We start from the raw sequence: 22,107 nt of genomic DNA on the forward strand, positions 1-22,107 counted from the left end.
GAAGTGGTGCCGAGGAAAAAAATTGCAATTTCTTGTTTTCGCTTCTTGATGAGTTCATGTGCTGTTGTATTTTTATACTTTTGTTGTGAACGTGGGCATCTGGTGCAAACTAAGTAAAATCCACTAAAATAATTGAAAGCAAACTGAAAAGGTTTAAATGCTAAAGACTACAATATTTCGAATATAATTTGTATTAAAATGATGCAACCGTTTTTGAAGGGCAGGGAAAATTGCACATTGCTTCAAATTTCATTTTCTGAACCGCTTCTCGACATAAGGGGGGTGCTGGAGCCTATCCCATCAGACTTTGGGTTAACCAGGCGGGGCCAATTGCATGGCACAAGGACAGAAAGGACAACCATTCATGCTAACACAATTTTGACTGTTAGCCAGCTAGCTGTTTTGGGGATGCAGGAGGAAACCGGAGTACCCGGAGAAAACCCACACGAGCCTGGGGAGAACATGCAAACTCCACGCAGTGAAGACCCACCTGGGAATCAAACCCTCGACCCCTAAACTGTGTACCTAAGGCACTAACCGTGGTTCATCTATCTGAAATTAGATGTTTGGTCAAATTAGGTTTAAATGTAAAGAATGCTCAACTATCCTGAACAACTCGCTTATTTATTTATATATTTTAACTGATCCAAACGTGCTCTAGCATTGTACTTCTCACATGGAGAAAATAAACCGAAATATGTCCCGGGGATATTTATCCCTTCGTTATTTTCTGTTAAACAAGCTGTGCAGAGAAATTCTCCAAAGTCCAAACACGCAGGCCTAAAAAAATCCCTTTTATTTTCCATGGCAGAAATCCACAAAGCCTTCAAGCAAGCCCTGAAAACGTCCTAAAAGTCACCAAACAGCTGCAGCCAATAAGATTGAGCTTCATCCCTATCATTCAAAGCCAATAAGATGAATGAAGTTTTCCTTATCTGCAGATACACTAACTAGCAACAAAGAAGGCCAGTTGGCAAATAGCAGAAACCCAGAGGCAATGTAATCTTACTCCTCATCAAATGAAAATATGAGCTTTGACTGACTGAATGCTTTTAACCTCCCTTCAAACGCCATAAACAACAATAAGCCTATTCAAGTGGAATTCTCTGCTTCGTAACCTATTGACGGATTGGAAACATAGCCGCACTTTTCCAAAAAGATTTCAAACCAGAGGAGGAGAGTCCAGTTTTTCTTTCCGCGCAATCCCGCGTTTGTTGATGCGGTAGCAATGGCTGGCGGGGAAAAGCTTGCGCAATGTACCAGGTTCAATGACGATAAAGTTTTTGGTTTATTAAACAGTACAGAATGCAAGAGGTTCGGTCATGTTGCGCATTTGGCCATCAATAGTAATGAATACCTTGGAGCAATGGGAGGAAAACTATGGCTCGGGACCTATATGAGGCCCTTTACATGGGTGGATATGGCTCGAGAGCTACATGTGGCTCTTTTGATGGGTGCATATTGCTCTCGACTAACCTAAAATGTGAAAAACGCTCACAAGAGAGTTTCTGTGCAATAACAATATCTTAGATTGTGCAATATTTTAGAATTTACCTTGCCAGGATGTGACTTTTTTTATTTTTATATTACTTATTTATGTTTTTTTACTGGAGTAGCACCCCCAATTTCGTTATACGCAGTTGTGTATGATGACAATAAAGGCTTTTGATTTTGATTTGAACGCACCAATAGGAACGTCACGCAAGCACTATGGCGTCAACACGACCTCTAGCGCTGCTTTAATCATATATTTTTTAATTAGATCTTTCTGCATGTATACTTAATATTTTCATTGATTTACAACAGGGTCCCAGTGTCGTCAAAAGAATTCAGAGACTTTTTGTACTTTAAAAGTGTCAAAATGACAAAAAAATGGGACACATTTTTATGTATTTTGACTTTTAAATTCTGAGTACGGCTCTCGGGAAATAATATTTGAAAACAGGAATTGGTTATGGCTCTCTCTGTAAAAAGGACGTAAATCACCGTCGAGGTTGACTTTTGTTTACATGTTGTCGCAACCGTGTTGGTGTGTGTGAGGATGTGTACAGTATACACACCTCTGTGTATTTATTCCTGGTGGAGAGCAGCTGGCGGAGTGGGGGGCTTTGTTAGGCATGAGTAATATGCAGAGAACCAGGTAGCACCGAATGACCTGCACTGACGGGAGCAATTAATCACCAGGTGGTTTGAGAATTGCGAATCCGTGGATCCATATGGAAGGTTACACACCAGCCAGAGCCTTCAAGTCCTACTATCAAGAGTTTTTCAAGACGAAATGATAGAATTGTGTCAAAGAGTATTCAAAGAGAAATGGTCAAGGTTTGCACAGATCCCAAACTATTGAAGTTGTGCATTAAAAATCATTTTTTGAACTGGTTTGCCTCTGCATAGTTGAAACTGATGAAGCGTTCTGAGAAAAGGGGTCTTGTGGAAAAATGTCGGTCGAGACACGTACTTAACGTGCAATGAGTTGGATTACAAAATTAGAATGAGGTCAAAGGTGGGATCACCATAACGAGGTGTATGTGCTTGACAGAAGGCCCGACAGGGGGACTTCTTAGGCTCCATTTTGGAATGTGGGAGGAAATCGGAGTACCTGGAGAAAACCCACTCCCGAGTCTTGAGTTGGACTTAATGTCAGTGAGTTCTCGTTTCAATCAGCTTTTGTTCTTGGTCTTGGTCTTGACTTCCCAAATGTTTAAGTTGACTTAGTCTTGGTGATATCTGCTTTGGTGTAATATTGTTCAGGTCTTGGGTGCAGTCTTGAGAATCCTAGTTTGGTAGCAAAAATACTTGAACCAAGCAAACTCTACCAAACCAACCACTTAATGTAAAGAATAAGCACAAACGACTGTATTTTCTTGCATACAAGTAACTACAAAAAATGACTGAATCAAGGGTACGGCTTATATGCGCACAAATTAGACTTGCCATGCTCGAAACTGCAAGGTGACAAAGACGAAACGCCATAACGAAAGACAATGCAGCTATGACGTCATGACGCAATGGCACCGTGACGTCATGACTCAAGACTATGAGGCCGATACGGTCATTTATTTCAAAATAGAGAATCGATTTTCAGATAAAACGATAAGAAAAAATATTTTGACGTCTATGAATGAAATTCAAGAAAAACAAGAAACCCTATCTTGCATAAAACATGAAAAAAACTTACTCACTTATGCCAGCCATTGCTCGCTCAAGGCGCCACCATCTTACCGTAGTTTACCGTAGACTTGGTGAAAACTAGACCGCTACGGACACACTTCCTGGTTCCTGGTTGTACTGCTCACATGACTTCCTTTTTGAATTTGTCTACGTACAGGCAACACCCTTTGGATTCATACCGTATCTCAGAAACACCACGTGTGATGATTTTTCTTAAGATTTTCCCTTCAAAGTAACACATTTGTACTCCCTATTAAAACATGGATATGAAGGTGAAAATAATGAATCAGGGGGCGTCTTATACGAGAGAAATCGTAAAATCCAACGATTTTACGGCAATTTTAAGGGTGCGGCTTCACGCGGCGGAGATCAATATGCCAGAAAATACGGTTGTTAGATCCTCAAGGACAAACGGGCGATCAGAAAGGGCAAAAACAAAGGACAAATGGCACTTGGGGAACAAATCCACGGCCAATACTAATTGCCAAGCTGCCGTTCGTCGGGGGTCCAGGAAAACGGAGGCAGAAACCCAGTAGGTAAGCTCCATTTCCCGGCTAATCAAAGCAAATGTAAATAAACCGTTGGACTGGAACCTTCCATCAACTCCACCCGCCTGGATTCTTTTAATCTTCTCTGTCCTCTGAGCTCGCCGGGCGGGCCGGCGGGCCTTTGCTTGCTCGTCTGTGTAGGACAAGTGGCGTGATGTCTGAAGCAATAAGAGAGCAAGATGAATGCGCGTGATATACGCCAGCGTGCGAAAGCACTTGTCTCCGACAGTTTGCGGCGGCGGCCGGCAGCACAAAAGCTGGACCCCGCGCCGCTTGATTTCCTTTTTGGATCCAAAAGCGCGGCTAAATTGGAATCATTCTGACACCAGCGGCGTTAAGATGGATGGCTTCGCTTTAAAAGGCCGCCAACTCTTTGCTTTGCAGAATCATAGGCGAATTAATATTTGTGACAGACAGATGACCCGGGTAGTCCATGAAAGGAGAAAACGGGGGGTGTTTAAGGGAAACGGTGAAGACGGGGGACGACGAAGCATATCCGAAAACTTGAGGATGAATGTTTGGTCAAGTGTCTATTGTTTAACCAGCCTTGCCTGAAGGACAAAATGTCGCCTGTGAGGAAAAGTGACGAGGGCAAGCTCACAATACCGGATTGGCTAAATTCTCTTCGCTGTTTTTTCGGGGTTCGATTTGGCTATAAATTACTAAACGATAAACCTACCGTTTTTGGAGTCTGATCCAATAGTCACTTACCGTCATGCTTTTTTCGGTGGCTGTAAATCAAACTACCAAATGAAAAATGTGTCTTTAAAAACGAATAGTAACAGGATCAGAAGCATTGGGTAGTATTTCTAAACATAGCATTTCTTAAGGAGGGACCAGCAGGGCTCACTTGAATAAAACAAAACAGAAGGATTTGTCATTTCCTGGTTTCATTCTTTTTACAGGATGAAAAATTGGGGTTCGGATCAGTAATGGGAAAAAAAGAAAAAAACATTGGAACATCCGTAGAAAAACTGAGTGATGTTTTTTCCCCTTCTTCAAACTTATTTATAATGTTGACTACTATTTATCTATTACTTATTTATTGATTATTTACGCATTATAATTTTATAATGATTACTTACCTGTTTGTTTGTTTATTTGTTTTTGTGTGTTTGTTTGTTGTAGTGTATTTGTTTTTGTTATTTGATTTTGTTTTAGTTTGTTTGTTTTGTTTATTTGTTTTTGTTAGTTTGTTTTTAGTTTTTGTTTGTGTGTTTGTTTATTTCTGTGTGTTTGTTTTTGTTTGTTTGTTTATTTATTGATTATTTATGTATTATAATTTTCAATGATTACTTACCTGTTTGTTTGTTTGTTTATTTGTGTGTTTGTTTGTTTATTTGTTTTGTTTGTGTTTGTTTATTTCTTTGCTTGTGTGTTTGTTTTTGTTTATTTCTTTGTTTGTGTGTTTGTTTTTGTTTAATTCTTTGTTTGTGTGTTTGTTTTTGTTTATTTCTTTGTTTTTGTGTTTGTTTTTGTTCATTTCTTTGTTTGTGTGTTTGTGTTTTTGTGTGTTTGTTGGTGTGTGTGCATTTTGTGATGAAGCTTTAAATGTTATCATATTTGTGTAATGACAATGAAAAGCATTCAATTCAATTTATTCAAGTGGTGCAACCCGAGTCTCAAAAATATTGTGTATCTCCATTTCTGTGTTTATGCCTGTCTTGTCTGTACATTTGTGTGTGCGTGTGTGTATGCGTGCATGTGTGTGTTGGTGTGCATGCGTGCGTGTGTGCGTGCGTGTGATTGTTTGAAGCAGCTCAGTGACCTGCAATAATAGTAGACCCCCACACACCTGAGACCAAAAGACATCAGGCCAAGTGTTCTTGATGGCGTTCACCAAAGTGTGCAGGTGCCAATAAACAGCTTCACAAAAGTGTGACGATCAATTTGTGTAAAAGAGTGAGTTTTACTTACATGCAATATGCCAGGATTGTTTATTCGTTCTTTGATTGTCCTCCATATGCTAACTGGTGTCTGCAGAGGTTATTCGTCTATGATGCTTCGATGATGGTCTGACATCTGGTGGTCATAATGAAGCATGTCCAAAATAAATTGATTATTAAGCAAAAGTCACCAACATTTTTTAAATTAAAAAAATACATTGCATATCAGCCTAATGCTCTGAGGAAATAATTAGCTTTTTCCTTTTTATGGACTATTTAAAATCTGTGACATATATTTAATTTTTTTGTATTATTAAAAAGGCAGATTGCCGTTGTTCCGCCATTTTTGCATTAACCTTTAATTTAATATCTCTAATAAAACATAAAACATAAGGAATGTGGTTATATATTTTGTTTTTGATTAAAAACAATACAGTATGTTTATAATATGAAAAGAGGTGATTTTTCAATTTTATTTTAATTAAAATATATTTTAGGCCTGCAACAAGTAATTGGTCAGACAGAGTGATTAGGTTAGGGGGGATCTTGAATTAAATTTTGCTGCTTCGATTACTCGTTTAATTAAAGTGGCGTTGTAATGGTTTGATAAATTGTTTTTATTGATTTGGGAAAATAAAGTGCCCCCTTGTGGCAATGGAGAATATTACGCTTTCTACCTGAGAACACTGTGAAAGAGCAGAGCCAGCTTCTGGTATGAAATACAATCAAAAATCATACAAAACATTACCAAACAATCAAATTAATGTCTAACGAGTTGCTTACCTGTTAGAAAGTGTGCGTTTATGTTGACGTGAAGAGAAATGGTCGCCAAGTCCAAACTCAGGTGGCCCGCCTGTAAGCAAGGTATGTTAGAGAAAGTTGAATGCTAAATTGTATTTAAAATGTTAATTTGCACATGTTGACAATTGTTCGAGAATTCATTCAAAACAATCAGAGTTCGAGAAGTGTGGGATGTTGTTTTAGGTAATATGCTCTCGTTTTTAGGTAAATATCATGCTAATTAGATAGCTAATCAGCTAGTTAGCTAGCTAGCTTCTTGCTAGGGGGTCGGAAACCTTTTTGAGAGCCACAAAAGCAAAATATTCGGAAAAAAATTCAGTGAATCATATAACATAGTTCAACACTGAATTCAACTAAATGGTTAGAAAAAGCCTGAGTTTATTCTTTTAAATAATATCGCTATATTATTCCCCATTAATGCGATTTCCGGTGCTGCTGATGGCCTGGTAGTCTGGTGGGTACTTGGTGAAGTTTGGCTTCCTGCAAGCGTCGAAGTTTATTTATATCCAGCATTTTTAGCGTTTGAGCAAACTCGCCATCTGTGAATTTGATTAAACGAACCGTTTGTGTAGCGAAACTAGAAGAATTATAGTCACATTGTCGGGTCCCCACACGGAGTTGCTGCTAGCTAGCTAGCTAGCTTGCAACCTGCCCAGTAGTTAGTTGAGCTAATCATGACGCAGACAAATTTACCGATTTTTTTAACACCTGCGAGGGGCCCATTAAAAAGTCTCAAATCAACCCAAAGTCTGAAACCAGTCCAATCAATCGGTGCGTATTGTGTAAGCACTAAATTTAATATTAAAATTAAACATTCTACCTGACCCTGAATGCTTGACTGACCGGGTGGGTGCATTGTTCTTGCCGACGTGCTACTTCAATTGCGGTTAAGCGAGCGGACTTTCCCGTTCTCGTGGTCGAATGAACGCTTTTTTGATAAATAACATGTTGGGGTGTTCTGCAACAAAATAAATAAGCATACATATTTCTGACGTTTATTTACATTGTCTGGCCTGACCGGAATCAATTGTACTGCACATGATAGAAATAAGTCCAACATAAGGCTTTTGTCAAAGTACAATTCTGTAGAATATGAAAATACATACTGTGGAATTTTATTTTGAAAGTTAAATCTTGTCCCCCACAACAAATGGGATTGAACGCTTGTATTTTTATTTTACATCTCCTTGAATTACTTGACAAATAACTTAATGGTTGTTTGCCAACTAATTAATTGATAAAATACTGCATTACTTAAATAGTCGACCCTAAAATATATTCATTCATTTTTATTCATTAAAATATAGAAGCTAAATAGTTAGGTAGGCTTCAAGCAGATTAAAGTATGAATATCAACCTCGACCAATTGCTCCCCTTATTGATTATTGCAAAAAAACATACAAATGCAACGTGGCCCATATTTACTCACATAGGGCGCACTTAAAAGTCTAAAATTTTCTCCAAAGTGGATGGGGTGACCAATCAGTATGCTCTAAATTCAAGATTCTGGGTACAATGCTTGCTGACGTGCTATATTTATATAGTAAAAAGGGTGGTATTACAAAAAACGTACTTTAAAAAAAATCCTGTACAAAAGTTGTTATATGGCGTACATAATTTGAAATGATCAGAAAAACGTAAATTGTATTTACTCGCTTATAAGCCACCTCTGCCTATAAGCCGCACCCTTAATATTGCCTTAAAATCATTGAATTTTACAATTTCTCAAGTATCAGTTGCCCTCTAATTCACATTTTTTTAATTTTCAGAACCACTTTATCCTCACTAGGGTCGTGGGGGGTGCTGGAGCCTATCCTAGCTGACTTGGGGCCAGAGGTGGCGGACACCCTGAATTGGTGGCAAGCCAATCGCAGGGGACAAGGAGACAAACGACCATTCACGCTCACACTCATACCTAGTGGCAATTTAGAGTACCATGCATGTCTTTGGAATGTGGGAGGAAACCGAAGTACCCGGAGAAAACCCCCACAGGCCCGGGGAGAACATGCAAACTCCACACAGGTGTACAAACCTGGATTTGATATATAATATCATAAGGAAGTTAGTAATTCATTCAGTAATGTTTGCTTTCTTAGTGCAAAACAGAAAATAACCAACAAATATTAAATGTTCATTTGCCGACATCTACTGGTGAAAACGAGTATAGCAACACTAAGTCTTGTGCGCATATAAGCCGTACCCTTGATTCAGTCATCTTTTTTTTTAGTTACAAATACGGCTTATATGCGAGAAATACGGTAAAATACGGGAAAAACTTTGACAGGTATGAGCATGTAAAACAGGCGAAAGGTGTGTTTCTTTGCTCTTTCAAACATTGTGTCGTTAACACACCCGCACGCACATACTCGCGTATTATGCAAATTTTCTTCGGCTAAACATGCCTATATCTGCAGGAAAAGGAGTGGGAGGAGAAAGGCGTTGTTCACTCCAACTTTACTGTACTTTGACACAGTCGGGCGTCCTCAGTCACTCAAGGACAAGTAAGGCAAAGAGTCCACTAACAAGGTAAGTTTTCAATTTCATCGTTTTTGAGAGGAAACGTCTCGCCATAAACGAGTCCCGCGCCACCTTGAGTGAGCTTGTAAAAAAAAAGGCCATTTCAGACCGATACGTTCTTATCACATTTGCAGCGGGACCGACACTTTGAGGACAAAGTGGCTCTTCCTGTCATGTTGTGTCGTTATTATTTAAACTACCGCCACTATAATGCACGGCCGAGCCTGAGGCCGCCAGCTTCTCTTCTTACTTTGTCATGTTTATTGTTGTTTACACAAAATGCCTTCCAATGGGGCTCCTTTTGCTTATCGCTGCAATTCAAAGCTGCTAAGAGGAGTAATGTATGAGCTCAGCGTGCAGGACTTTTGCGCATTCTTCACATTCTTAGCGTGTTGGGCGTCTGCTACATGAAGTATTGTCAAACACAGCCAAAGAATGTAGTGACATTTGTTAGGTGATATGAGATCCAAATCACTCGTTAAGGGGGGTTGACTGTTCTAGCGTCCTAGCGCATGTGATCATCGCACCACCATTGTCAGGTATTTAAAAAACACAAACGCCTGAACTGGAATAATACTGTTAAATATGCAGATGCCACCGTAGTTGACAAAATCTTCCAACACTAAGCTCCTCCTCCACCGCAAGATTTTGTAGCAAAAAATTCCAACTTGTCAACAAGGGCTGGCTCTATAGGTGACTGTGTAGTTCCCTTAAAAATAGTGCTAAATTAGCCAAAGCTACTTCTCTGCACCTTCAAAATAATGTTAAATATGCAGATGCCACCTTAGTTGACAAAATCTTCCAACACAAAGCTCCTCCTCCACTGCAAGATTTTGTACCAAAAAAATTCCAACTTGTCAACAAGGGCTGGCTCTAGAGGTGACTGTGTAGTTCCCTTCAAAAAGAGTGCTAAATTAGCCAAAGCACTTTCTCTGTTCATACCTGGAAATCAATAGCAATTAGCTATTGGCCAATCATGTTAAAGCCTAGTTGTTAGGTGAACATAATTGCAATCATAACGCTGTCTAAAACTGTGCTATTTATGTATATGTATTATGTGTCATCATTTATTTTGTACATACACAAGGGACTAAAGATGGAAATTAGCCCTCGGCTAAAATCTTACATATTTACATATAAATGTTCATTAGCATGAATGAAACTCAGACTGTTCTAGCATCTTAGCGCATGTGAACGCCTAAAAGAAATATTATTTTCTTTCTCTAGGCAAGCCAGTCAGTCCATGGTAGATGTTACCCGTTTTTTTCACTCCTGGAAAGAGTTCCAGATATCCCCCAGCATGGATTCGCTTTCGTCCAATCGGAGCTCGGCTTCCCCAGAGAGCTCTGAACACCAGCTTCAAGCGGACTTCTTTCGAAAACTGGGTTACTCCTCAGTCGAGGTCAACGCGGCGCTGTCCAAGCTAGGCCAGGGGACGGACACCAACTCCGTGCTGGAGGAGCTTGTCCAGAGTCGCGGCGTTGCGTTGGGTTCCTCCCAAGAACGGAGCGCCAACGCTCAGGAGGATTCGAGTCGAGCGCAAGGATTTAGAACGGCGACGCAACTCCAGAGCAAGAAGGGTACGCAGTCTGAGTTAAGGCCCATCGTTATCGATGGCAGGAATGTCGCCATGAGGTAAGAAAAATGGAACAGTATCAACTAGGGATGTCTTGATACTGACAATTTGACTTCCAGTCTGATTTTTTTCAGGACATGTTTTTTACTCATCTGGTATTTTTAGAGCGGTACAAATAATGCAAAATATAACGTAACCAGTCAATGATAAATCACATTGTTTTGTATTCAAATCAAGAAATGCTCCGTTTGTAAATATTACACACTGCTCAGTTACGATCTTTAGTTTGTAAAGAAACAAAAAGACAATTGTTGCGCTAATAAAAAAATCCTCTTTTGAAAAATGGGTATTTAACAAATCAAAGATTGAGAAGGTGAAGAAATTAGAGCAGGTGAAGAAATTCTATCACTCGTCTATTAGGATCTGACAGCCGTTTCTGGCAACCATAAAAAATTTCAACTCTCTATGTTTCACGGTTTGGACAAACGTAGCGAGAGAATCTTAACATAAACGCACCAAAAATCACGCATAAATCACGCTTTATAAGGATTATAGATTAGACGTAGATGTATTTACCTGTTGGACAAAAAGCATGATTGGACTAAAACACGACTACTGGATTGGATAAAGAAGAACTGATCGTGTACAAATATCCAAAATTTGTCGTATCCGATGCTAAGTATCGGATCGCGGCATCACTAGTATGTGGGAATAAACAAAAACAACTCCTTTGTTGTTTGTATATATGCAGTATATTTATACACATTTTGAAATACGACAAAAGCGGAGATGACTGTCAAACACTCATGATTTTTTTTTCACAGTCACGGCAACAAGGAAGTTTTTTCATGCCAAGGAATTCAACTGGCAGTCGACTTCTTCCGGCAGAGAGGACACGGAAACATCACGGTCTTTGTTCCGTCTTGGCGGAAAGGGCAAAGCCGACCCGATGCGGTCACTGAGGGTGAGGTCAATAAAATAGGTGCTAACGTGCCAAGCAATTAGTTCGGCGCCCTCGGTTTTCGTGGAAATGATCACGTCGGGCTGAAATGATTGAAATGTTGCCATCCAAATGAGTTTCCTTTTTTGAGTCATGAGCATATATTTGAGGTCATGTGAAACTCAATATAAAATAGTGCCAAATAAAATTATATAAGGTGGCCCAGAAAAACAGGAATTTTTGAAGTGTACATTGGCAGACATGAGCAAGGACTGCAAGACTGCGACAATTAGCAAGCAAAAACGCAAATTGAAGTTCCATCATGTTTTTTAAGTAGCGTATTTTTAAAGTTTAGCTATAAACAAAAAAATATAGGCTTATGGGAACACAAAAATGCAAATTACTAATAAATAAGAACCATATGATAGTAGATATTTAAACAAAAATGGTGGATCAACACAGATAATACAATACCAATTATTTAGCTTAAACAAAAAACAAGCTTATTGTGAAAAGCCTATGCAGTACTTTTGTATTCATTTTGCATTTTTATTTTTAAACATACATTTACTTCTATTACAACCCAGAAATGCAATACTTTCATCCATCTTTCCAGTATTTGACCTCCTATTTGTCTTGATTGGGTCACGTATGTTTGCATGTGAATGTAAATAATGCAGTATTTGTACAAGATCTTCATGCCTACTTGAATTTCTCAATAACCATACAATGAAGGCCTTGTTATGCTTTGGTTGCACTAAACCAGGGTGGAGTAGTTTTTTTGTTTTTTGTTTTAAATTCAAGGTGTGTTAACAAGGAAGAAAATGTTTTGTTGAGAACTGTAGGAGGAAGTACATTTGTTCCTTGTTCCTCAATTAAACACGCAATCTACTTGGCCATTTCTTGGCATTCTTGGTGAAAAATGATCTCCAAAATGATTTTTTTAATATCAGAGACAGCACATATTAATGAACATATGTAGTATGTAAGATTGTAGCCTAAGGCTAATTTCCATCTTTAGTATAGGTTGAAGATAAACGATTACACATACTATACACACACACACACACTACACACACAAACGCATACACAAAAATCATATTTTGTGGTGGGTAAAGAGAATGTTCAGATTTTTAGTTTTTTTGTTACACAACAATAAATGCTACAGAATGATTAGTAAAGATGTGTTATTGTAGTGTACGCCTACCTTCAATGAGTCATCAATTGAGTCATACGTGCCAGAGAAATTACCGTATAAAAAATCCAAGCGGAATTTTGTTTTATTTCCTTATCACAAATGCACAATCATTTCCTTTCAAAAAGGCAGTAAGTAAACGTTAGCATAACCAGGAAATGTGTCCGTAGCGGTATCATGTTAACTGAGTCTCTGGGTGCAATAATAGCATGAGATACACATCAGACAGTGATGCTGATATTTTAACGATCGACCGCAAGACCTTTGATCAGCCTTAACAACTATTGGGATGTGCTAACATGGTAAATGCTAAGAACACATCTACCAAGGCTACTCGCATCTGGCCAATCAAAGCACCTTTAATTAGGTAAGATGGCGACGGCCTGAGCGAGCAGTTATAGGCACAAGTGAGTTTTTTCACATTTTATGCAATATTTTTTTTTCTCGATTTTCATTCACAGATGTCAAAATAAATTTAGTTAGGCGTTTTATCTGTTTATTTGTTGTCTATTTTGAAATAAATGACTGTATCAGCTGCATTGTCATGAGCCATGACGTCATGATACCATTGCGTCATGACGTCACGATGCCATTGCGCTAACGTTTCCAAAATTTCAGATCAATACATCTTGACGGAACTGGAAAAGCAGAAAGTGATCGTCTTCACTCCGTCACGGCGGGTGAGCGGCAAGCTGGTGGTTTGCTACGACGACCGCTTCATCGTCAAGTTGGCGTACGAAACGGACGGTGTGATCGTGTCCAACGACACATACCGCGACCTGCAGGGCGAGCGGGCCGAGTGGAAGAAATGTATCGAGGAGAGGCTCCTCATGTACTCCTTCGTCAACGACAAGTAAGCCATCGGCGGCCGATAAAAAAGCCACCTTAGCGTCTTCGGGCTGAATTAAGGAATATGTTTGATCGTTTTGTTTTTGTGGAGCAGGTTCATGCCCCCAGATGACCCTTTGGGGCGCCACGGTCCCAATCTTGACAACTTCTTAAGGATAAAGGCGCTACCGAAGGAGCAAAATAAGCAGCTGTGTCCCTATGGTAAGAAATTTGACTTTTTATGCTACTTTTAGTTGGATAGATTGGATTGGATAACTTTATTCATCCCATATTCTGGAAATTTCATTGTGACAGTAGCAAGAGGGTGATTAGACAGAACAACAAAGCAAAAGCACAAAGTACAAAGCAAATCAAAGTAAATGGGATCATTAAGAATCACCAAGTCAAATCATTAAGACAGAAAAGCAGCAAAAACACAAAACGAGCAAGAGTGGACGGAGCTACCGCCACCGGCTTCCACTTGAACGGCGCCATCTTGGTTGCCGTAGCTAAAGTTGTGTAAAGCTAAGTTGTGGGAGATTCGGTTGTACAATGTCTTTATATTTGATTTTTGGAAGTACAGTGGTACCTCGAGATACGAGCTTAATTCGTTCCGGGACTGAGCTCGTATGTCGATTTACTCGTAACTCAAATGAACGTTTCCCATAGAAATGAACTAAAAATTAATTAATTCGTTCCAACCCTCTGAAAAAAAACACCAAAAACAGGATATTGCAATGGAAAAACATTATTATTTATTCTAATTCGCCATCTATAAACTAAGTAACACATAACTAGTGGTTTAATAGTACTAAAATTAGACGGATTTCGCGGAGGGGAGAGAGAAAGAGAATTTTTGCACGGCAACACCCTCGTAACATAACATAAACACATTTAAATGAACTTGGATTAAAATGCAGACACACTCAAAAATGAGTTTAATCTAACCTTACACTAAACTTAATTCTAATTTTGTTTGACATTTTCATACCTTTCTTCTTCCTTCTTATACCTTTTTTTCTCGCCCTCAGACAAACGATGCACTTACGGCATGAAATGCAAGTTCTACCACCCCGAGCGAGCCAACCAGTCCTCCCTGTCGTTAGCGGACGAACTCCGAGAAAAAGCCCAGATTTCCCCCCCAAAAGCGAACGCCCACTCGTCACTGCCGCCGTCTCGGTCTTTGCCCCACCCCCGTCATCAGGAAGTCGAACTATTTGACCGTCAGTGGGCTTCGCATCCCGCTCAGGCTAGTCAAAACCAAATCATTTACTGGGAAGGTCCAAATCCCGCGACCGTCAATTGTTCCAGATCCACGCGTTACCACTGCACCGGCCCTCACGAGTACTTGGATTCAGGTCTTGGTTCTTTTGAAAGCCCTTACTCGAATATTTGTGCCGGATCCGGTCATTGCCGCTGTTGCCACGGAAGCTACAACCCCGCGGGTCCATCCCCGAATCCAACCCAGAACCGTAGTGTACCAAGTCCATTAAACGTGGCGCCTCAATATTTTCCAAACTACTGGTCGGATCCTTTTCACGGATCGCGCCGGGTGGAAAAATGCCATTCGCTCCCGTGCCCGACTCACTCCTCATTCGGTTCCTCCCATTCGGGGGAGCAGTTTGACCCCCAACGACGACAGGAAGTGCGCAAGAACCTGCAGGCCATTTTCAGTCCTCAACAGGTGGATGCGGTCATGGACATGTACCCCCACATGATGAGCGCTGAGAAATTGGCGGCGGAGATTCTCAACCAGAGGGCGCAAAATGCAATATTTCTTTAAATATGAGCCGAAGATCTGACGTCGGTTCCATCGTGCAATCGTGAGAACACATAAAACCTCGGAAGAAAACCCCAAAATCCTCATCGTGTTGCGGCTTTTGATGCAATGCTGTTTGGCAAAGGCATATTTTGATGTATTGGTCAATTCTTTTTTGTACAGATGAATAAACGGGAAACAATGAAGCTGTGTCTATTTATGAAGTCTTTCTTCAATATACACATCATTCTAATTACCGTATTTTCCGCAAAAAAAAATTATGACTGAATCGAGGGTAAGGCTTATATGCGCATAAATTAGACTTTACATGCACGGAACCGCAAGACGAAACGCCATAACGCAAAACAATGCAGCCGATACGGTCATTTATTTCAAATTAGAGAAAAGATAAACAGATAAAACGCTAAACAAAATTTATTTTGACGTCTATGAAAGAAATTCAAGAAAACAAATTAACCATATTTTGCATAAAACGTGAAAAATCTCACTTGTGCCTGCCATTGCTCGCTCAAAAAGACAACAACTACTAAAAATATTTATTCATTTTAAATATTAAAAAAAGGAAAAAATCTGATTTCTGTAGTCCTCCATATTTTATGAAGGGCTACCCTCATTTCATATACATTTTATTTTAGTGCGAAACTTGAAGCGCGGGTAATTTATTTTTGTGGGACAAACAAAATAATAATAATAAGGAGGTCCAGGTGTAGCCCCCGGGCCAAGAGTTGGACACGGGTGATCTTAAGAATGTCATTCCCAGGCCATCAGGAGTTTGTGGAACGGCACAAAGGCACCGTGACCAGGTTTGCTGCACAAAGGGAGATAGGAAAGGGTATAATTATGACAAAAAATAGTAATAATAATCATTAATTTGATTGATTCCATGTGTCTGCTTTGGTTCCTCACCAGTCAAAGTAGAAAATTCCCTTGTGGCATCCGTCCCGCACGCCGTGATCGGCCGTTTGGAGCTCCACGCCGATGTGGAGCTCTGACTCCCCCTGCAGGTGGCCCAGGAAGCGAACGACACCCGTGCTGATCCGCCCCGAAGGCAGCATGATTCGGACCCGGTGGCCCAGTTGCAGGTCCATGGGGGAGTGGGGTACGAAAACCCGGTGCGGGCCCACACTGCGTCCTGATTGCGCGTTGGGGATGGAGAGGGAGCGACCACTCCTACGGGTAATGACGTATTGTCATTCATTTTTCGGAATCTGTTATCCTCACAAGGGTTGCGGGGGGTGCCGGAGCCGATCCTAGCTATACACCCTGGGTGCCCAGCCAATCGCAGCGCACACGGAAACAAGCAACCAATCACTCGATGCCTAGCGTGCATTTTTTGGGGGATGCTTGAGGAAACCGGAGTACCCGGAGAAAACCCACACAAGCCTGGGGAGAACACGCAAACTCTACACAGCGATAACCCAAGTGAGATTGAACCCTTGACCCCAGAACTGTGAGGCCGACGCGCTAACCACTCAATTTATTTTCCAGACTGCTTATCCTCACAAGGTTCGCGGGGGTTGCTGGAGCCCATCCCCTCTACACCGTGAATCCAGCCAATCACAGGGCACAAGGAGACCGAGGACAACCAATCATAGCTAGGGTAAATTTAGAATGTTCAACCCGTGTTAGTTTCCATGTTTTTGGGATGTGGGAGGAAACCGGAGTACCCGAAGAAAACCCACGCAAGATCATGCAAACTCCACACAGTGAGGTCTCACCTGGGTTCAAACCCTTGACACCAGAATGGTGAGGCCGACACACTAACCACTTGAAGTATTTTTCTACTTACTAAATGTATTGGTGTTAGTACCTCGATGCTGAAGAGGAAGAGGAGGCTGACGCAGCGCTCGACGCCGGGGACGAACAAAGTACGCTTCCTCGAGATGAGCCGTCCGAGCCTCCGTCGTGACGCCGAATTTCACCGAAAACTATTCGGAAAAGACGGTGAGTCTTTTGACAGAGACTTTTTAATCACTTTTGTAAACGGCCATTACACGTTTTGTATTCTGGTACAGGGGCGGAACTAAGGGGTGGAAATGGAGGTCCGGGCTCTGGGGGGGACCCCGTTTTTTTTTTTCAGGCGCAAAGGGTGCGTTCTAAAAATATTTAAATATTATTTATTATGACTGTCTAATTGTTCAATTTTTTTCAGTTTTTGGAGGCGTGGGATAAAGTGGGAGGGGCTTTTGAAATTCTGCCAACCACAGCCCAACTTCTATTGACATCAATGGCAACTAATGTTAATTTATTTAAATTTTAAGCCGATTTGGAAGTTGTAAGGTTGTTAATAAGTTTCCTTAGTTTCATCAAGGTCATTTGACAAAGGGAAATAAATTTTAATAAATAGATAAATAAATAAATAATACATTTTTACTGTTTTACCTTTACCCGAACATTCGCCAAATAAGTCTCCATTGTCCACTTTTTGACCGACTCTCATCAGTGACCCGGCCTCGAGGATGACCTGAAGACATAACCCCAAAAATTTTCGATGATCACGTTCGTTAAACCCCCCAAAAAGTTCCTAATTTACCGTAATACCTGACTGTGAAGGGCCTCCTGTTTTCTTCGCAGTTCCGCAAACTTCTTTTCCCACGATGCCCTTTCGCAGGCGATCCTCGTCCTCAACGAAAGGATGTCCTGTTCGGTTTTAGTCAGACGCTTTTGGAGCGCCGTCGTTCGGTCGGGGCAGCCCGGGATGGCGGCGACGGCGGCCATCTTACTTTCACAGCCTGCTAAGTACAATTTTTTGATTTATTTTATTTCACCATTTGTTGCCTGAATTCACATTTTACGAATATGGCAGTCGTAAAAGAAGAAAAGATAAGAATTGACCATTTAAGCTGCAATAATGTCTTGTCTATGTTTTGTCATTTATCTCACAAAATCCTTCAGGGCAAAAATAAGAACTCTAACAAAATGGTGACCCCCGACGTGATGCTCTCAAGGTCCGTGGCGTGAAGCGAAGATCTTCTCTACAGACTCTTAGGGCGGCAAAATAAATAGGTAAGTAGATTTTAAATTCTGCATGATTTACACAACACCTGCGAGTGACAAGTTCACTTCAATTCAGAACAGAATAATGATTGGGCGCCACATGATGAGACGCTTTGTCGATGCCACTGAAAAAAATCAATTTAAATTCAAGCATCATTCCTTATTAATGAATTGAACTTACCTGTGAGTTGTTTTGGAGGAGAGGTTTTTTCCACTATGTGTTTTTCCCTTGGTAGAAACTGGAAAGCATTGTACGGGCAAATCTACAACATCAAAATCCACCAAAGTGTCCTCATTATTCCCCCCAAAATTTTATAAAACATTTAGATAGAATATAAATGCTCACCCAAAGGAATCTGCAGGTGCACAAAACCCCTTTTAAAGTCCACTTAAAGACACTCCAGAATGTGCAAGTCATGATGGCGTAGCATTTTAGTGGGGATCCTAGTGAGGAGCCAAACAAAAAAATATAATATTTAAGTAAAAGTTATTATTATTATTTGATTTCCCATCTTGGATTTATGTTGTATACGTTTCCCAAACCGATATGAAGTTATTCACTGATATGGACTGCACTTTTCTCACCAAAATATAGGCTGTACTGCATCATATCTTTTGTAAAAAAATTAATTTTCTTGTTTTTTGAAAAAAAATGAAGTGGAAAAGGGACAATTTTCAAAACCAAGAAAATATGAAAATTTTGAGACAGTTGTCATTTGTGTTTGTTTGCCTCAGAAATGCATTTTAAATATACTAAATATTGGAAGATGTAAATTTTTAAATATATCAAACTCAAGACATTTTGCATTAAAAATATATATTCCATTTTGTATGATAACTGCCTCTATTGATTCAAATGAATTAATTTCAGATAATACACACATAATTAAAAAATTACCCATACGAATGTTACTTTTATATATTTTTTGTATATTTTTAGAGCAGCCATAAAATGACAAAATCAGCAAAACATCCAATAAAAAAATATCCTCACATTGGATTTTCACTTGAGAGACCATTCAAGGACTGCCACCAAAACCCGAAAAACAGCAGCAAAAAAACGAAATTAGTGATTAAACCTACCAACAGTGGCAGTAAAATTCCACAAGAGGGTGCCAATGTCAACACAGCAATCAGAAACACGCGCCAATTTCCTCCAACGCATGCAAACCAAAAACCACGTTCGAACACAAACCTTTGTCGACAAAAAACGAACCAAAGCGGAGTCATTCCAAGCCGCCGCTTGCTTTTTTGGGGGCGGGGTCTTCCAAGGGTGACCACTTCCCTCCGTCAGTATCACGCACGCCGACCTGCGACCTGTCGCTACGCGTCCCTGGAGACGTAAACGGCGTCTAATCCTCTTAGTAGCTGAAGTTCCACTCGCATGCGGGTTGCTTAATTTGGTCAGCTGAGCCTTGACCGATAAACGCCGCATTAAGCCGGCCCCGCCGGCCCTTCTTGTCCCCGCTGAGACGAGGATCGGACTCAGCGGGGTCGCTAGCTTGTTGTTCTCCAGAACCAAATCTACTGGGCGGAGCTCGTTTGCCGCCGGTCCAAATGGATTGGACGTCACAACATTAACATTTAAGGGTTTCATTTGTTAAAAACTGTGAATGGTTCGTCAAATAATTGTGCGTTTAATACTAATGCTAATTATTTCGATTTGGACACATTTGAATTGACGGATATATCTGTCTATGGAATTGTCCCCAATTGGATTGGCATTGTCCAGGTCCAAAGACCTACCTGGAGTCAAGGTCCAGTTCCATGAGTCAACATCTAGGTCCAAGGTCAAACCTGGATTGTAGGCCCTGGACTCCAGACCAAAGGAAATACCTGGAATTCCAGGTCCTAGAATGCCAATTTAAAGATACACCTGGAATCCCAGGTTCTTGATTTCAGGTTCAGTTCCAAAGAACAATCTGTACTGCAGGTCCTTGACTCCATATGTAAGTAGCTAACTGGAACTCCAGGCCCTAGAATGCCAATTCAAAGATACACTTGGAGTCCCAGGTCCTTGAGTTGAGCTTCCGGTCCAAGGACATACCTGGAATCAAGGTCCAGTTCCATGAGTCAAGATCTAGGTCAAAGGTCAAACCTGGATTGCATGCCCTGGACTCCAGACCAAAGTAAATACTTGGAATTCCAAGCTCTGGACTCCGAACCAAAGTAAATACCTAGAATTCCAGGCCCTAGAATGCCAATTCAAATATACACCTGGAGTCCCAGGTCCTTGAGTTGAGCCTCAGGTCCAAGGACCTACCTGGAATCAAGGTCCAGTTCCATAACTCAACATCTAGGTCCAAAGTCAAACCTAGATTGCAGGCCCTGGACTCAAGACCAAAGTCAATGCCGGGAATTCCAGGTCATTGAATGCCAATTCAAAGATACACCTGGAATTCCAGGTCCTTGAGTTGATCTTAAGGTCCAAGGATCTATCTGTACTGCAGGTCCTTGACTCCATATCAAAGTAGCAAACTGGAATTCCAGGTCTTTGAATGCCAATTCAAAAACACACCTGCATTTCCAGGTCATTGAATGCCAATTCAAAGATACCCCTGGAGTCCCAGGTCCTTGAGTTGAGCTTCAGGTCCAAGGACGTGCCTGAAATCAAGGTCCAGTTCCATGAGTCAACATCTATGTCCAAGGTTAAACCTGGATTGCAGGCCCTGGACTCAAGACCAAAGTAAATACCTGGAATTCCAGGCCCTTGAATGCCAATTCAAAGATACCCCTGGAATTCCAGGTCCTTGATTTCTGGTTCAGGTCCAAAGAACAATCTGTATTACAGGTCCTTGACTCCATATCTAAGTAGCTAACTGGAATTCAATGTCCTTCTACAGGAGAAATTAAATGTTTTTTTAAATCCAAACCATGTAGCTCTCTTTCTGTTTTTATATTTTTTTGGATGTCAAAAACATTGAATACAAGTGTGACGCAAAGACTCACACAATTTGCGCGAGTGTCTTTTGTGTCTCCGGCAAAGAATCCAACGTTTTGTCGGTCACAAAGGCGGAATTGTAATGAGGGGGAGTGGGCGGGGCTTGGGGGAGGGGAGGGGTGGCCTCTTGTTTCACATTGTTTTCAACCGAAACCAAATTCCGCCATATGTATCACATTTAAATATCACCTATCAGGAAGTGATTTTAATAACAAAAGGGTGCAATATCCTGTTTTGTAAAAAAACATATTATTATTATTATTATTCGCAATTCGTACTTCAGTAAAATCGCACAAAATTGTAGACACTGCATTTAAAATTGTTTTTACAGGGGAAAAAATGGAGTTGGCTGGGATACGCTCCAGCACCCCCCGCGACCCTTGTGAGGATAAGCGGGAAACATGTTTTATTGTTTTTGTTGATATTGTATAGGCTCTTTGACTCTGGTCTGAGAAATAATCTCTGATATTTTATTTAAAAATATATTTTATTAAAAAATAAAAGGGAGGTTTTATTCATCCAGTAAAAAAAATGGTATTCATCTACAAAAAATGGAGAGAAAAGAAATCTAAATTAATACAGAAATGCAAAAGTGGTTTATTTTTTTCCTCAAATTTAAATGTATGTAATCGACCCTTCTTCATTCATTATCCGGGTTGCTGGTCCTCACGAGGTTCGCGGGGGTGCTGGAGCCTATCCTAGCCAACAATGGGCAGTCAATGAGAATAAAATCTCTGCAAAGCAAAAACTATTGTTTGAAAAAGCAAAAAATATTGATTGAAAATGGCCAATCTTTGAATTTTGCAGTCATTCCCAAAATGCTGTGCAGGTGACGAACATCCAATCAAAGGGTGGGAGCGGAGGGGGGCGTGGCTTGAGAAGAGAACCCTGACGGAGGGCTTTTTTGTCTTCATCGCAGCTGACACG

At 40.6% G+C, this 22,107-nt stretch overlaps 2 protein-coding genes and 1 long non-coding RNA gene across 7 annotated transcripts in view; 1 reads left to right on the plus strand and 2 right to left on the minus strand.

Moving 5' to 3' along the window:
• LOC144073687 (uncharacterized) overlaps positions 1-7,293 on the minus strand; it is a 45,096-nt gene extending 37,803 nt beyond the window's left edge. Inside the window, exons 1-3 of one of the 2 annotated variants that reach the window (XR_013300149.1) lie at positions 7,227-7,293; positions 6,389-6,458; positions 5,637-5,741 (exon numbers count right to left, since the gene is read on the minus strand). This is a non-coding gene — a long non-coding RNA (uncharacterized LOC144073687). The remainder of the gene's footprint in view (positions 1-5,636; positions 5,742-6,388; positions 6,459-7,226) is intronic. The other variant, XR_013300150.1, reaches the window with a different exon arrangement.
• zc3h12aa (zinc finger CCCH-type containing 12Aa) lies at positions 6,257-15,425 on the plus strand. 4 transcript variants are annotated; one of them, XM_077599709.1, is made up of 8 exons: positions 6,257-6,317; positions 6,396-6,469; positions 8,821-8,932; positions 10,151-10,558; positions 11,324-11,463; positions 13,253-13,487; positions 13,575-13,684; positions 14,494-15,425. In XM_077599709.1, the coding sequence occupies exons 2-8, from the start codon at positions 6,427-6,429 to the stop codon at positions 15,243-15,245; spliced, it is 1,800 nt and encodes a 599-aa protein (XP_077455835.1). In that variant the 5' UTR covers positions 6,257-6,317; positions 6,396-6,426; the 3' UTR covers positions 15,246-15,425. The 4 variants fall into 4 exon arrangements, with proteins under 4 accessions (XP_077455835.1, XP_077455837.1, XP_077455836.1 ...); XM_077599711.1 differs by having other exon boundaries at positions 13,578-13,684; XM_077599710.1 differs by having other exon boundaries at positions 6,400-6,469.
• A 567-nt stretch (positions 15,426-15,992) lies between these two features.
• Positions 15,993-19,710, minus strand: LOC144073210 (uncharacterized). The gene is made up of 8 exons (XM_077598876.1): positions 19,323-19,710; positions 18,586-18,683; positions 18,421-18,502; positions 17,784-17,974; positions 17,625-17,706; positions 17,053-17,170; positions 16,149-16,412; positions 15,993-16,050 (listed from the first exon to the last, which is right to left on the minus strand). Exons 1-8 carry the CDS (start codon positions 19,672-19,674, stop codon positions 15,993-15,995), a joined length of 1,245 nt encoding a protein of 414 aa, XP_077455002.1. The 5' UTR covers positions 19,675-19,710.
• Between the last annotated feature and the right edge of the window lie 2,397 nt (positions 19,711-22,107).

The sequence above is a fragment of the Stigmatopora argus genome, chromosome 4 (genome assembly GCF_051989625.1).
Source record: "Stigmatopora argus isolate UIUO_Sarg chromosome 4, RoL_Sarg_1.0, whole genome shotgun sequence".
Lineage (NCBI taxonomy): Eukaryota > Metazoa > Chordata > Actinopteri > Syngnathiformes > Syngnathidae > Stigmatopora > Stigmatopora argus.

Excerpts from the sequence above, each read along its gene's own strand:
- zc3h12aa (XM_077599709.1), top strand. The coding sequence starts at position 6,427 with ATGGTCGCCAAGTCCAAACTCAGGTGGCCCGCCTGTAAGCAAG. Across the intron at positions 10,559-11,323 it reads GGCAGGAATGTCGCCATGAG|TCACGGCAACAAGGAAGTTT; the intron begins GTAAGAAAAATG and ends TTTTTTTCACAG. Across the intron at positions 13,685-14,493 it reads TAAGCAGCTGTGTCCCTATG|ACAAACGATGCACTTACGGC; the intron begins GTAAGAAATTTG and ends TCTCGCCCTCAG.
- LOC144073210 (XM_077598876.1), bottom strand. The coding sequence starts at position 19,674 with ATGCGGCGTTTATCGGTCAAGGCTCAGCTGACCAAATTAAGCAACCCG. Across the intron at positions 18,684-19,322 it reads GAATTTTACTGCCACTGTTG|GATCCCCACTAAAATGCTAC; the intron begins GTAGGTTTAATC and ends GCTCCTCACTAG. Across the intron at positions 16,051-16,148 it reads GGAATTTTCTACTTTGACTG|CAAACCTGGTCACGGTGCCT; the intron begins GTGAGGAACCAA and ends CCCTTTGTGCAG.